General features: G+C 46.4%; 1 protein-coding gene across 2 annotated transcripts in view; it reads left to right on the top strand.

Annotated features, from left to right (window-relative positions):
• The first annotated feature begins 5,658 nt into the window (after positions 1 to 5,658).
• PRKCA (protein kinase C alpha) overlaps positions 5,659 to 13,305 on the top strand; it is a 1,912,272-nt gene continuing 1,904,625 nt past the window's right edge. The window contains exon 1 of one of the 2 annotated variants that reach the window (XM_069655048.1): positions 5,659 to 6,028. In XM_069655048.1, the coding sequence (XP_069511149.1) occupies positions 5,844 to 6,028 (185 nt within the window). In that variant the 5' untranslated portion in view covers positions 5,659 to 5,843. The remainder of the gene's footprint in view (positions 6,029 to 13,305) is intronic. The other variant, XM_069655049.1, reaches the window with a different exon arrangement.

Raw genomic sequence — 13,305 nt, 5'->3', positions numbered from 1 at the left:
CTGCAATCACGATTCACGCACTCGCGAATTTTGCCGCGATTTGCGATTTGGCCCGATTTCTTTACTTGTAAAAAGATTGCTGCTTTTGCCTGAACTGCTAAAATTCGTTTGCCTCTTAAGAACCATCCCTGAATCATTGCTAAAGTGAGCCTGAACTCATCCCAAGTATCTACCACTCCCCCTGAACCTCCTAAAGGGAATTAAAACCATTTTCAGCATATTTCTCACTTCATTGCCATCACCTTTTAAAAGCATTTTGGGCCTGTGTTTCAAACTTCTATCTGTGCTCTAAGCTTGCTGGGGTGAACTGAATTATATTTGATTGCATTCCTAAGAACTGTGTGCTCCTCTTTCTATCTACTTCCATGTCTTACATTGCATAGGGGAGGGGGGTGAATTGCCAGAGAAAAAGTGATTATCTTATGTTTTGCTAAAATCATATCAAGTATTTCTGTACTGCATTTATTCCTCATTGCTTTTCCCTTGAAATCATAAAAGTATTTTTGCTACTTTATCCATCCTCCGCCCACTCCTCATTGATTATAAAGAAGTGTGCTAGTGTCAGATTACCCATTGTTGATTAACATTATATTTATGAGGGCGATATCGATTATTAATTTATTATAAAAGCGTGGTATCTATATTTTGGTTTATTTCTCAAATAAACCTTTTAAACTTGCAAAACAGAACTACTTCTTGGCTCAGTGGGGTCAGGGGGATTCTAAGAGAGGGGTGTTATATAGGGGTAGTCATCCAGAACTCATGAACTGGACATAAAGATATATCAATAAGGGTTTCCATTCAGTATCCCAGACTAGGCATTGACTTAGCTGTAGTGTTGAATTGAATCTTCTTACAGGTTCCACATCACCACTCTACTGTAAGGATGCCATCAAAACAATGTTAAGCAAGGGTCCTATACTATCAAGCAAAAGACCACTCTATTGAAATGCAGTAATTCAAGACAACTCAAAAAGGGATGCAGTACTGACAAATTCCCCAAGGCGGCGCTAGCGGTCTAAACTCTGACAGGGAAACTGTATTTAGGAGTTGCAAGAGGGGCAGGGACTTCAAAGCTTGTTGGTTAATTGAAAATCTTAGCCACCTGCTGTTCCCAGAGGCCAAGAGGCTGAGTACTCTTAACACCCCAGAGACTCACCACAGGGGGCAGGATATCACATGGCCCTTCTGAGTGAGAGGGAGGGGGTTTCCCCTTCAGCCTGGAGGAGAGAGACAATAGCCTCTTTCTGTTGAATGGGGTATGTTAATTTTGAGTGTTTCCTGTCAACAGCCCTCTGCCAGCAAGGAGAGACATGTGATCACTGACCCACCCAGACTTCTGGAGGCGGACCCAAACACTTTGGGGAGTTCAATTGCAACAAATATATATTTTATAGAAACAGTCATAACTTATTGTAACCAAATGACAGGAATGTACAACTTTGAGAGTCTTAGTTTGAAAAATGCCCTCACGATTTGAGTCCAAACTCCAATTTGTACCATGTTCTGGGGCAAAACCCCGCTAATTATGAATATTGTAGACAATGTATTTAAGCTAGAGACATGGGAAGTTACTGGGATATATGTGGAAGGGAAATGTACCTTTGTATAATTTTTGATGAAAATCCCACATTGCACAACCCACTAAAATCGAAAATAATTTGCCATTTTTGAATGCAAGCGCCTAGAAACGCCAGAGGCGGAACAGAGACTACCTTAAGCAAGGTGTAATATGTACATGTAATGTCAACCACTTGTGTACCTGGGAAATATGTATTTGAATCAAATATAGATTTGTGGGCAAATTGACCAGGGGAGGATCCTCTGACCCATAAACAGACCTCATCACTCTGACTCACAACCCAATTCCCCCAATCATGGGAGAGGGGAGAATTGGGCCAATGACAAGTAGAGAGGGGCAGACTCAGTTATGCCATGCACACACCCACTCCTAAACACATAAAAAGAGACTGCTGGGACAGGTAGTGAGATTCAATTCCATTTTCTGCGGGACGCTCTGCCGGGAGACTCCAGACTTCACATCGATCAATCTCCAAAGACCAGAACTTTACTTCAGAACTTAAAGCAAGGGCCTAAACCCACACACTGAGAACTCTTCTCAGCAGGCCCCAGCATCCTTAAAATCATCTGCAAACTATTCAACAGCCGGGCGAGCTGTTTGAATTATTTGCCAAGAACAATTGCCAGAGACCAGACCAGAGATCCAGAGAACCACAGGCCGCTGTATCCAGACCAGACCCAGACCGCTGTGAGCAGAACCAGAGATCCGGATCACTGTGAGCAGAACCGGTGCCTGATTGACCCACCGAGCAGAGAGAACCGCCGCTGGACGTGTTGACCAGATCCGTGACGAGGCCCGTTCATTTCAAAATTAGGAGCGAGTATCCGCCAGAACTGTGCAGAACCCAATCTCTTAGTTAAAATAATTTAATCCAAACTATTTTAACCTAATTAGAACAGCCTTCTAGAAATCATGTCATCTGTCATTTGTAAAGCTGCACAACTGTCACCTGTCAATTCTGAAGCTGCAAACTGTCACCTGTCATTTTGAGTTTTACTTTAAATCCGAAAATCTACCTTTATTAAATCGTCCGTATCTCTGGAACCGTTTGTCCTAGGAACGAGATGTAACTTTCCTCTGAAAGCTTAGAATCTAAGCTTTCCAACAAGCCTAGAACTGACTTCCTACCCTATTCCTTATACTTTTACCGCAATCGCGATTCACGCACTCGCAAAATCGACCGCGATTTGCGATTTGGCTCAATTTCTCCACTTGTCAAAATAGCAGCTCCATTCTTTCCTTTGTTAAAATCCGTTTGCAACCTGGTAGTTACGCATAGAGCATTGCTAAATTGAGCCTGAACTAATATAAAGTATCTCTCCCTTACCCTGAACCTCTAGCAGGGAATTAAAATCAATTTTAGCATTTTCACTTCATTGCCACCACATTTCAAAGTAATTCGCCTGTGTTTAAAACTCATACCTCTTTTCTCTAAGCTTGCTGGGGGAACTGGAACTGTGTATTGCATTATAAAGTGTGATTTGTTGGGATTCTTGAAGACTGTGTGCTCTCCTTCCATTTCTTACATTGCATAGGGGGGGGAGTGAATTGTCAAGGAAAAGTGATTACATTGTCTTTTGTTGAAGCCATATCAAGTTATCTTCTGTACTGCATTTCATTCATCATTGCTTTTCCTTGATCCATATAAAGCATTCTTTCCCACCTTATTCTTCTGTTCCTATTCATAAATTACCTCTTGCTGATTACTGCTCATATTCACAAGTGTAATATCCATTATCAATTTATTTATAGAAGTGTGATATATATACATATTGTTTAAATTTTCAAATAAACCTTTTAATTTGCAAAACAAACCTACTTCTTGGCTCAGTGGGGCCAGGGGGATTCTAGGAGGGGGGTGTTATACAAGGGTTGTCATCCAGAGTACTGAACTGGATATAAAAAATACATCAATAAGGGTTTTCCTCAGCATCCCAGACTAGGCATTGACTTAGCTGTAGTGTTGATTGAATATCGCTTACAGTATGGTGACACAGTAAATGCGACCAGTGCAGCAAAATAATGCAGTGTACTCCACGAATCAGGGTGGGTAAAATTCCTGGTGAAGATAAAGCGCATTACAGTAGTTGAGCCGACTCGTAACCAGCGAGGACACAACTATAGGAAGAAATGAGAGGATTTTACGTAGGACCTTCAAGGTAATGTGACCAGCCTTGCAGACAGCATAGACCTGGGGCGCCATAGACAGTGAAAATGAAAGGTAAACTCCCAGATTCTTCACGACTGACACTGGGAGAGGTGTTGCGCCAAATGAGGTCAGTCGGAAGGAAGAAGACCAGGGAGCAGTATTGTGAGAGGAAGGTGATGGTGTTCCCACTATAAGGACCTCCGTCTTGTCCCCATTTAGTTTAAGCCAAATGAGGCTCATTCACTCACTAACGGCATCCAAGCAGGCTCTTAGGCAGGATGACACCCACCCTGGTCATGACCTAATCGGACCAGAATTTGCATCGTGTCTGCGTAGGAGTAGCATCTGAACCTGTGAGAGTGAATAAGGGCAACCAGTGGCTGGATGTACAAATTGAATAACAGCAGGGACAAAGCCGAGCTGTTTCCTACTTGGCTACAAAAAGGAGGTATACACAATACGGAATGCAGGGCTTTTCCCCAGTCCTCCCTTGCAGTTATCTTACCAAGATTTGTTGCTCTTCATTGAGGAGATGTATCCTCTATCTGCGATTTAACATACTACCAGTACAAGAGTACTGCGGCGCATGGATGGACCTACCTTTGGAAAAGATGCTCTGTCGAATTTGTGGTCAAGATATAGAGACAGCAAAGCACATTCTGACTAGCTGCCTGTGTTTTATATAATATGATATGATGTGGCATTTATAAAGCGCCTGTACACAAGTGTTTCTAGGCATGACAAGACAAGGAGGGGGAAACAAAGGGAGGACAAAATAACGATCTTATTTGGCCTTCTGGCATTCAGATTGTGCAAGTGTGGGGAAGAGGGAAGAGGAGAAGTGCCAAGGGGAGTGGAAAGGGGAAGTGCAGTTAACTCACAAGTGCAGCCAGCGTGTGGCTTATAAGTGCAGAGAGAAGGAACTATAGGGTTTGCCGATACAGACCTTTAAGTGCTGGGGGGCCCGGAGGCAGTGCGAGGGCAACTGGACATTCAGGAACCTGGATCTGAGTTCAGAGGGTGACCAGGTGACAAGTGTGTGGAGCAGTCCGGTACATCAGCAGGGGAGAGGAAGAGAGAAAGCAGAAGCAAAAAGGAAGGTCTTGAGTTGTTTCCGGAAATGGAGGTGGTTCTGCTGAAGTTTGAGAGAGACAGGGAGGCTGTTCCAGAGGGAGGCCCTGGCCGAGGAGACAGATCTGCCCCCAACTCTCTGCTTAGTGTCTGACCCTCAGAGAGTTGGAGGTGGATGAGTGGAGAGCAATGTGTGAAGGGTGATGCTGCTCTTGTTTCATCTTTGAGTAACATTGGCTCTGATCAGTTCTGGGCTACGATTTTCTCAGCTGGCTCTCTGGTAATCACGGCTGCTTGTTTTCATGTCCGAGAATGGGTTTTGGAACACCACAAGTCGATACACTACTAATATGGAACTTTAGAAATGAATGATTCATGGATGGGTGTGTCTCTTGGTGGATAGAGCTATTGAAATTGTTCTCGTCTTTTTTTTTTATTTGGTTTTATTAGTTTTAGGAGAACATAAAAGAAAAAGGCAAACGTTAAACAAAAGAGTATACATTGTGTAATACATCTCCTTTAGCACATGGTGGGTCAGTTAATGTGTTTACATCTGGTGATTTTAATTATGCTCGATATTATGTATTTGTTTTGTTTGCATTTAATTCTTTTTTGTGAGTGCAAAAGACGTTTTGTTAGTTTCATGCACTTTTTTAAAAAAATCGAAGTGGAATAGGCGCGCAGGCGCACAGTTGTGTGTGGATCCGCAGGTGGTTTAGCTGTTTGGCTCTGCAGGTGGTTTGCTTGTTGAATGCTACAATTCAGTCCGCCTGCACTTCCGCGGCTAGGCCGGCAGAGGGCGCGGCTCGCTCGCCTCGCCCGGGCCCTGGCAGCCCGCGGTGACGTCACTGGCAGGGAAGAAGGAAGCCCGGAGCCCGGGAGCTGTCAGTGGAGCCTCGGCCGGCGAGGGAGGAGCGGCGGCGGCGGCGGTGGCAGCAGCAGCAGCGTGCTGACTCTCGCCCCTGCCACATCCCGCAACCGCTGCACAGACCACCTGCTGCACACCGCGCGCGGACGCCCGCCCAGGGGAAGGGGGGAAGCATGAGCATGAGCATGGCCGACGCGTTCCAGCCTAACGACTCGGGCGCCTCCGAGGACGTGGCCAACCGCTTTGCCCGCAAGGGGGCCCTGCGGCAGAAGAACGTGCACGAGGTGAAGGACCACCGCTTCATAGCGCGCTTCTTCAAGCAGCCCACCTTCTGCAGCCACTGCACAGACTTCATATGGTAAGAGCCCGCCCCTAGGCGCTAGACCGTGCCCCCTGCTGCACGGACCCCGCCCCCTAAATCTGAGTGAAGCCCATGCACCGACTTCATATTGTGCGAATTCTCCCCGAGGCCACGCCTTCTGCTGGAGAGGCCCCGCCCCTGAGTGTGGGTGAAGCCCACCTGTAGCAGCCACGGTACCCCTGGCGTATACTAGTAAAGTACCGTTCCTGGGGCCCCGCCCCTTTCTACTAAAAAAACACCGCCCCTTAAATGTGAATGGGGACCACTTTATGCAGCCCATGTGCAGACATGAGATATGGCTCCTCAGGACCACTCTGTTTTGCTGAGACACCACATGCAAGGGTGAGTGCATCCCTGGCCTGATCACATGTGGTGAGAGGTCTGAGTTACTCTTGACCCGGCCAACGGCTCTTCCTTTTACTTAAGACTTCACTCTTCTAAGTGCGAGTGCAGCTGCTGGATTGACTTCTTATGATAAGATGCAGTCCGATATGCTTGGATCTGCTCCTGGACTTCCCCGAGACCATGGCCCATGCTTACCCTCTGAGGGCAATTCACTTTTAGTATCCACCATAAGAGCTGCCCCCAGCTACCAAGGCCTATCCTTTGCCTGTGTGAGTGTAGTCTACCGCCTGCCCGCGAGGCGCTCCCCTCGTCTGTCAAGCGCCGCCCAACAACAGCTGGCAAATGCCCCTTGAGTGTGAGTTCTGCCCACCACCAATAGAAGATGCCTCTTTGGGCGAGTGTAATGGGCCTTTCGTGTCCCCGTTTGCTGCACCAACTATGTATGGGAAGGGCCCACTCGGCTTTAGTGAACCCCCCTACAGAGTGTTGGGTAGAGCTCGCCCTATAGAGAGACCCTGCTATTGCTGGTATTCCTTTGGTCTACCATCTGCTCTGGTTTCCTTGAATAAGGATGGACCCCCATCGCCTTCTACAGCTTACCCATCCCACCTGCTCCTATAGATGCATAGCCCACCTGGAGCCCAGCCTCTCCTAACATTGGACCAGGATCACCTACTAATGGCTGCACGTCCCCTGGGCTAATGTGCGGCATATTAAGGCGCTGCACTGACCTCATATGGTAATGTGCTGCTGATCCTACTCCCCCTGTCTGTTTGGAAGTGGGTGTGTCCGGGCTGCCTGCAGGGTGTCCCAGCCTGTCTAGTGCCCACTGCCCCTCATAACCTGCCCGCCCTGCTGACTGGTAAATTGGACAGTAGGATAACGCCAGGCAAAGTAGGATGGCCAGATGAATACATGCCACCCAAGCACTCGTTTCAAAGTCTGGGCTTTCATTTAACAACGAGCTGCATTCTGGGAGGCGTAATGTTGTTGATTTCAGTTGAACAAAACGCCTGATTCACATGATTTGTAGAAGGGAAAACCAGGGCTTAATACATAGCGTCCCTGTTACATGGAGACACGTGTTTGCCCGAGCTAACAGAACATCTGAGTTTTATGGAAATGTCTTCTGTTTTGAATCAATAGCACCTGCTTCTGGCCGTTTGATCGAATATTCCAGTTAAGACAGTGGTGTTTCCAAGTGCAGGTTCTTTTGTGGGTCATCGATTTTCTTTCTTTGTATTTATTTATTTAATTAATGTATGTATATTGTGCGTAAAGACAGGCCCGTGGGCATGGTAGCGCACACATAACAGACACACATAAAACAGCAAATCTAACAATCTCAGGGTCAGAGGGGAGCCAGAACAGTCTATTGTGCAGTCTCTCCTTGATGAAGTAGGCAGCATTAAAAGAGCCTCGAGAGGCATTTCTACAGTAAACACTGAACTATAAATGATATTTGAGCCCATCTAGGTGGCCAATGTGACACTCTCATCATAAATGAGACCGGCTGCTTAAACGTGAACCCCGTAAATTAGACGCACGGCTCTATTCTGGGTTCGCTGCAGCAGACCCAGATGCGTACGAGTTGTTTTCTGGCATTAAGGACGAAGCGCAATTAAACTTTCTAAGCCAATGGAGTGACGAGAAGCAAAGTCGTTGCAGCTGGACACTGCTGTTCTCGGGAAAGCAATGTCCATGGGTCTCCAGGGTAATGTTGCCTGCTTGAAGGTCTGCTGTAAGGAAGCTGGTCTCCGGGTCCATGCCATTCTCAGTTTTTCTGGTCACTCTGTCTTTAGTCTGCTCCCGGAAGAATGTCCTGCTGCCATCTTTCATTCACTTCAGTTAGACTTGGCTGTCCTAAGCGTTTTATTGAATCCCTAATAAGAAGGGCCAGATGTGCCGAAGAAAATTGCCTGATAGAGGGCCGGTCGAACCTTGTGCTTCTGCACAAAGCATTACTGTGGAGTTGCGAAATATAAGACCGGCCCAAATGATTTAGACTGACCTGTTGATTGTACCAGGCAGTTTGGCCACAGATGGCAGACACCAAACGAGGATCTGGAGGTCCGCGGTGCCAAGTGGCAGATATGGGGGCAGCGTTATTGGGAGTGGCAAACTCTCCCTGCTCTGCTTTCCTCCAGCAATGCGTGTTCAGTCTTCTGTTGCTGGTGGCAGCATGGGTGTGTGGAGCATGCCAGCAGTATTGTGCACGAGAACTTCCAGTCCTGTCGCCTTAGTACTGCCGCATTCTTACTTGCAACTGGATGATCATCCCTCAGTCGCTCAGTCCAAGGATCCTGTTTTCCCTTTATCAGAGCAGAAACAAGAGCTTCCTTGAGCTAATCTGGGGCGTGATTATATAGCAGGGATGCGTTAATCACAGCACACTCTGCCAGAGCTGTAACTTTAACGCACTCCTTCCAAAATGAGAAGTGGCTGAGATCCAGGGGTCTCTTATGACAGAAACAGTGGCAGATTCCACCGGTGAGAAGGCTTCACGTACTGGCTTGAATCCCCCCCCTTACTTAAGTACTTTGGTTCTTATGACTGCTAGAAATAGCCATATATTTTTCCCTGTCCAATCGGTGAATGAGCACTCTTGTTTCTTCCCGAAAATATTCATACTTTTAATTTCATACAGCAGTTGTTCACGGAGTGCACCAGAATGCAGTATAACCGTGTTTGCCACTAGCCTTGACGGGGTGCAAAGTGATTACACTCCCTTTTGCCTGATATATGTTTTCCTTGCTATCATTTAGTTCTAAAATATGTTCTCAATTGCGACAGTCCTATAATACGCCACTGTAGTTCGGTTAAAGCTGCTTTTCGAGGTTAGCCCGCCACTTGGATACACATGTCCGCGGCATCACCCTTCCCGGGTGGGCCCCTCTCTTTAGGTGACGTTTTCTTGTTGGAGACATTTCGCCAGCAGTGGAGGATATTAAAACATATTCAACAAAATCAATACAAATTAGATTGAGGGGGAGATATTGTATCATGTTTTGAAGATGGAACACATTTTGAGCCTGAGCTTCAGATATTGGCTACATATTTGGATTGTAATTAAATAACTACACACTTCCTTTGAGTGAGTTGAAGCCTCATACCACTTAATTCTGTATTGAGAGGTGCTCCTCGTGAAGGCCCATTTTCATCCAGCTGCCACCTAACTTTGCGTATTGCATGCCACTGTCGGCAACCGCTGCTCTGACCCGTGTCTACCGCAAGCCACTTACTCCCCTACTCCAGAGCTGAGTGGCTCTGATAGGTCGATGGGTATGGCCAGTGCTCAGCCTTTCATCCTTGTGGCATTTGGGTCCCTGCATATTTGCCTCGAGATGCTAAGCGTGACTTTTGTGCACGTCTTCTCCACACCCCACAACCACTGTGGAAAATCTTTCCAAAGTGCCTTGAGGACCTCCAGCTCAGCCTGTGTTTGACATTGAGAGGCCCTGTGAGTGGAGCACGACCCCACTTTAGCGCGGACTGCTAGTGGTGGATGAAGTTGTAGATTTTCTTACTGGTGAACACAGTTGTGGATCCGAGGACACATCGGCACCTTTGGCCATTCCAGATACAGAGTGTAAATCAGATTTTTGGCCATTGGCTGCTTTTTGTAAAACAAAAATTGCTGCAGGCACACACAAAATATTGGATATTTATGAGGTACAGAATGCGCCAGCCTCCTAATTTCTTGACATGTTTAAATGCAGCGAAGACAAAAATTGCAAAAACGTGACAAATGTGTATCACCAGAAGCCGGGGATTCTCTGGGAATGATTTGGTGGTATCTGCCAATTTCCAACCGTGTCCCGCTAATATGACCTGTTATGGAGCTGCCATGCTATCTGAATTTTTGATGGCTGGTGGGTCTGTGTGCTGGGCATTGGCTACGCGCTGTATACTCCTCCACCCTTTGTTTGCGAACTGAGGACATCTCCTTCATTGCTGCAGAGATGTGAGTTGCCCACCGCCAACACTGTTTGCACGCTGCTCCGGTCTTAGAGCCTCATTCCTTTCTGGGGCGGTCAGCCCCAGTTTCTGCATCCATTGCCTCCTGATAACTGAACCCCAAAGCTCTCTAGTGCAGACATCACCTTTTGGGGGATCTACGCTGAGCCTGTGAGTGAATGAGTTACCGACCCACTTCGGCCACTTCCTAACTTTCGTCAATTGATGCTTGTTATTAGGTTACACTTTGTGCTCATTGGTGTGATTATCACACATTTTGAGGGAATGTTTGTGTTAACAACTTATCTTGTTTTGTATGTCATAGTCCCAGTATTTTCAATTTTTCAGTTGTTGGAATTTCTTGGCATGTAAAGGAAAATGACAGAATGAAATGAAAACGTATTCAATCAAAGCAAATATGTGGTCTATGTCATGAATTACATTTTTGATTATTTATTTGTTTACATTGTAACAAACCAAATCATCATCTCCCTCAATCCCTTTTCCTTAGAAGTGAGCAGAACTTTAATAATGTTTATACTATATGTGTAAGGGCACATAAGGTTCTGCCCATCTTTAATGGCCCTGTGAGTGAAGTGCAAGCCACCCATTTCAGCCACTACAACACCTGTGTACTGAAACACAATCACCTTTCTCTGTTTACGACTGCAAGTTTGAGGACCACTCTTTCCGCAGCAAATCAGGATTTACGTTGTAAAGGTGGCTGCCCTCTCTCCCCACCCTCTGTGCCATTCATTGTGGCATGTCTGTGCATGCTGTGGCCTGTGACTGTCTCTAAGCGTGTGACGTGTGTGCATGCACGCCACTACCGGTGGCTTGTAGAATCTGTTTGTGTGGAAGCTTGCTCTCTACTCCCCAGTGGCCCAGGCTGGCACCAGCATAGAGCATGGCTACATCGTTTTGTTTGCACGCAATTGCCCCTTTTTTTTGGTGGGTTTAGGGGCAACAGTACAGGAACATATGAGGCCAAATAAGTGGGTGCTGAGATGCCAAAGTGAATGTGCTAAAAAACCCACGCAGTGCGCACACTTGCAGGATATTTCCAAGACGAATTCCAAAGGCGTGGGGTCTCCACATACTTCGGTGCTAAGCTCGCAGAGGAAAACAGAAAAACTTTCCAGAATGATGTTCTATCGGTGCCAAGCTCGCAGAGGAAAACAGAAAAACTTTCCAGAATGATGTTCTATCGGTGCCAAGCTCGCAGAGGAAAACAGAAAAACTTTCCAGAATGATGTTCTATCGGTGCCAAGCTCGCAGAGGAAAACAGAAAAACTTTCCAGAATGATGTTCTATCGGTGCCAAGCTCGCAGAGGAAAACAGAAAAACTTTCCAGAATGATGTTCTATCGATGGCAAGCTCGCAGAGGAAAACAGAAAAACTTTCCAGAATGATGTTCTATCGGTGCCAAGCTCGCAGAGGAAAACAGAAAAACTTTCCAGAATGATGTTCTATCGGTGCCAAGCTCGCAGAGGAAAACAGAAAAACTTTCCAGAATGATGTTCTATCGGTGCCAAGCTCGCAGAGGAAAACAGAAAAACTTTCCAGAATGATGTTCTATCGGTGCCAAGCTCGCAGAGGAAAACAAAAAAACTTTCCAGAATGATGTTCTATCGGTCCCAAGCTCGCAGAGGAAAACCTAAAAAAACGTTCCAGAATGATGTTCTATCGATGGCAAGCTAGCAGAGGAAAACAAAAAAAAAACATTTCCAGAATGTGTGTTTTCGGTGCCAAGCTCGTAGAGGAAAACAGAAAAACTTCCCATAATGAGGTTCTATCGATGGCAAGCTTACAGAGGAAAACAAAAAACCTTTCCAGAATTATGTTCTATCGCTGCCAAGCTCGCAGAGGAAAACCAAAAAAAAGTTCCATAATGATGTTCTATCGGTGCCAAGCTCGCAGAGGAAAACAAACAAAACTTTCCAGAATTATGTTCTATCAAATGAGCCAATCGTTTTCTTGGGGCACAAATTCGCATTGAGGTTTATATTTCCATCTGCACACAATGTAAATCTTTTCAAGGAGTGGAAACGGGATTCCCGGAGAGCTGGGTGCACGAGAACAATATTGCATGCATGAAGACCTACCGGGAAAGGGCACTGAAGTTCTCTTTGATGCAATAGACCTTGCCCCCTGCTGCTACACGTCTAATAATGCCTCGTGGCCCAAGGGGAGGCGTGGCCTGCTAGGCTTATCATCCTGGGCTTAGGTCAGAGTCTGAAGTGCAGGCTTTCTTGGGACTGCTAAATCTTTTGCCCAGAGCCTGGGTCACTCCTTCATTTGCATAGCTCTCTGCACGCATACCCAATTAGATGGATGCAACAGGCCCATTGCTAGGAGCCCCCATTGCATTTATAGATGGACCTATTTTGATTCATACCCAAAAGAATACAAAAAGTCAATCCATTTCTGTATGGAGATTGCAGAACAATTCGTGATGCTGGAAGTAGCCCACGTTATTTGCTCGACCCTTGACACTGGGAACGAATACCACAGTAGGTTACTCCGGTAAAGTGAGGATTGTGTGGGGGTGGGACATGCCATGCCATGTCTTGCATTGTCGTCTTTAGCTATAATAAGGGGAATGACTTGAGGGGATTCGGCACTGAGAGCATACAGGGTCTAACGCGGCTTTCCATCAGATAGCATTCGACCGCAATGGTGTACCCAGTGTGTATCATTATTGTCATGATGGGTGAGATTGAGCTTGGTGGTCATAGGTGGCGCCTACCCTGGCTTTGACCCGCAGGCTGGATGTGACAGCATGCTTCAGCATAAGGCGACACAATAAAAGGACGAGTGGTAGTGTCACACGCGCAGTGGCCATGAGGGTTGAACACTGCGTTGCATACTTGCTGTTCGTATCTGTGTTGAAGGTCCACTTGGACCCGCTCATTTTCCAGCGTCGGCTTGATTAACATTTCAAAATATTCGTACATGGAACACCACCCATC

Source organism: Ambystoma mexicanum, chromosome 3q (genome assembly GCF_040938575.1).
Source record: "Ambystoma mexicanum isolate Mex_15411 chromosome 3q, UKY_AmexF1_1, whole genome shotgun sequence".
In the NCBI taxonomy this organism is placed as follows: domain Eukaryota; kingdom Metazoa; phylum Chordata; class Amphibia; order Caudata; family Ambystomatidae; genus Ambystoma; species Ambystoma mexicanum.
This window is presented reverse-complemented; position numbering and strand designations above follow the sequence as displayed.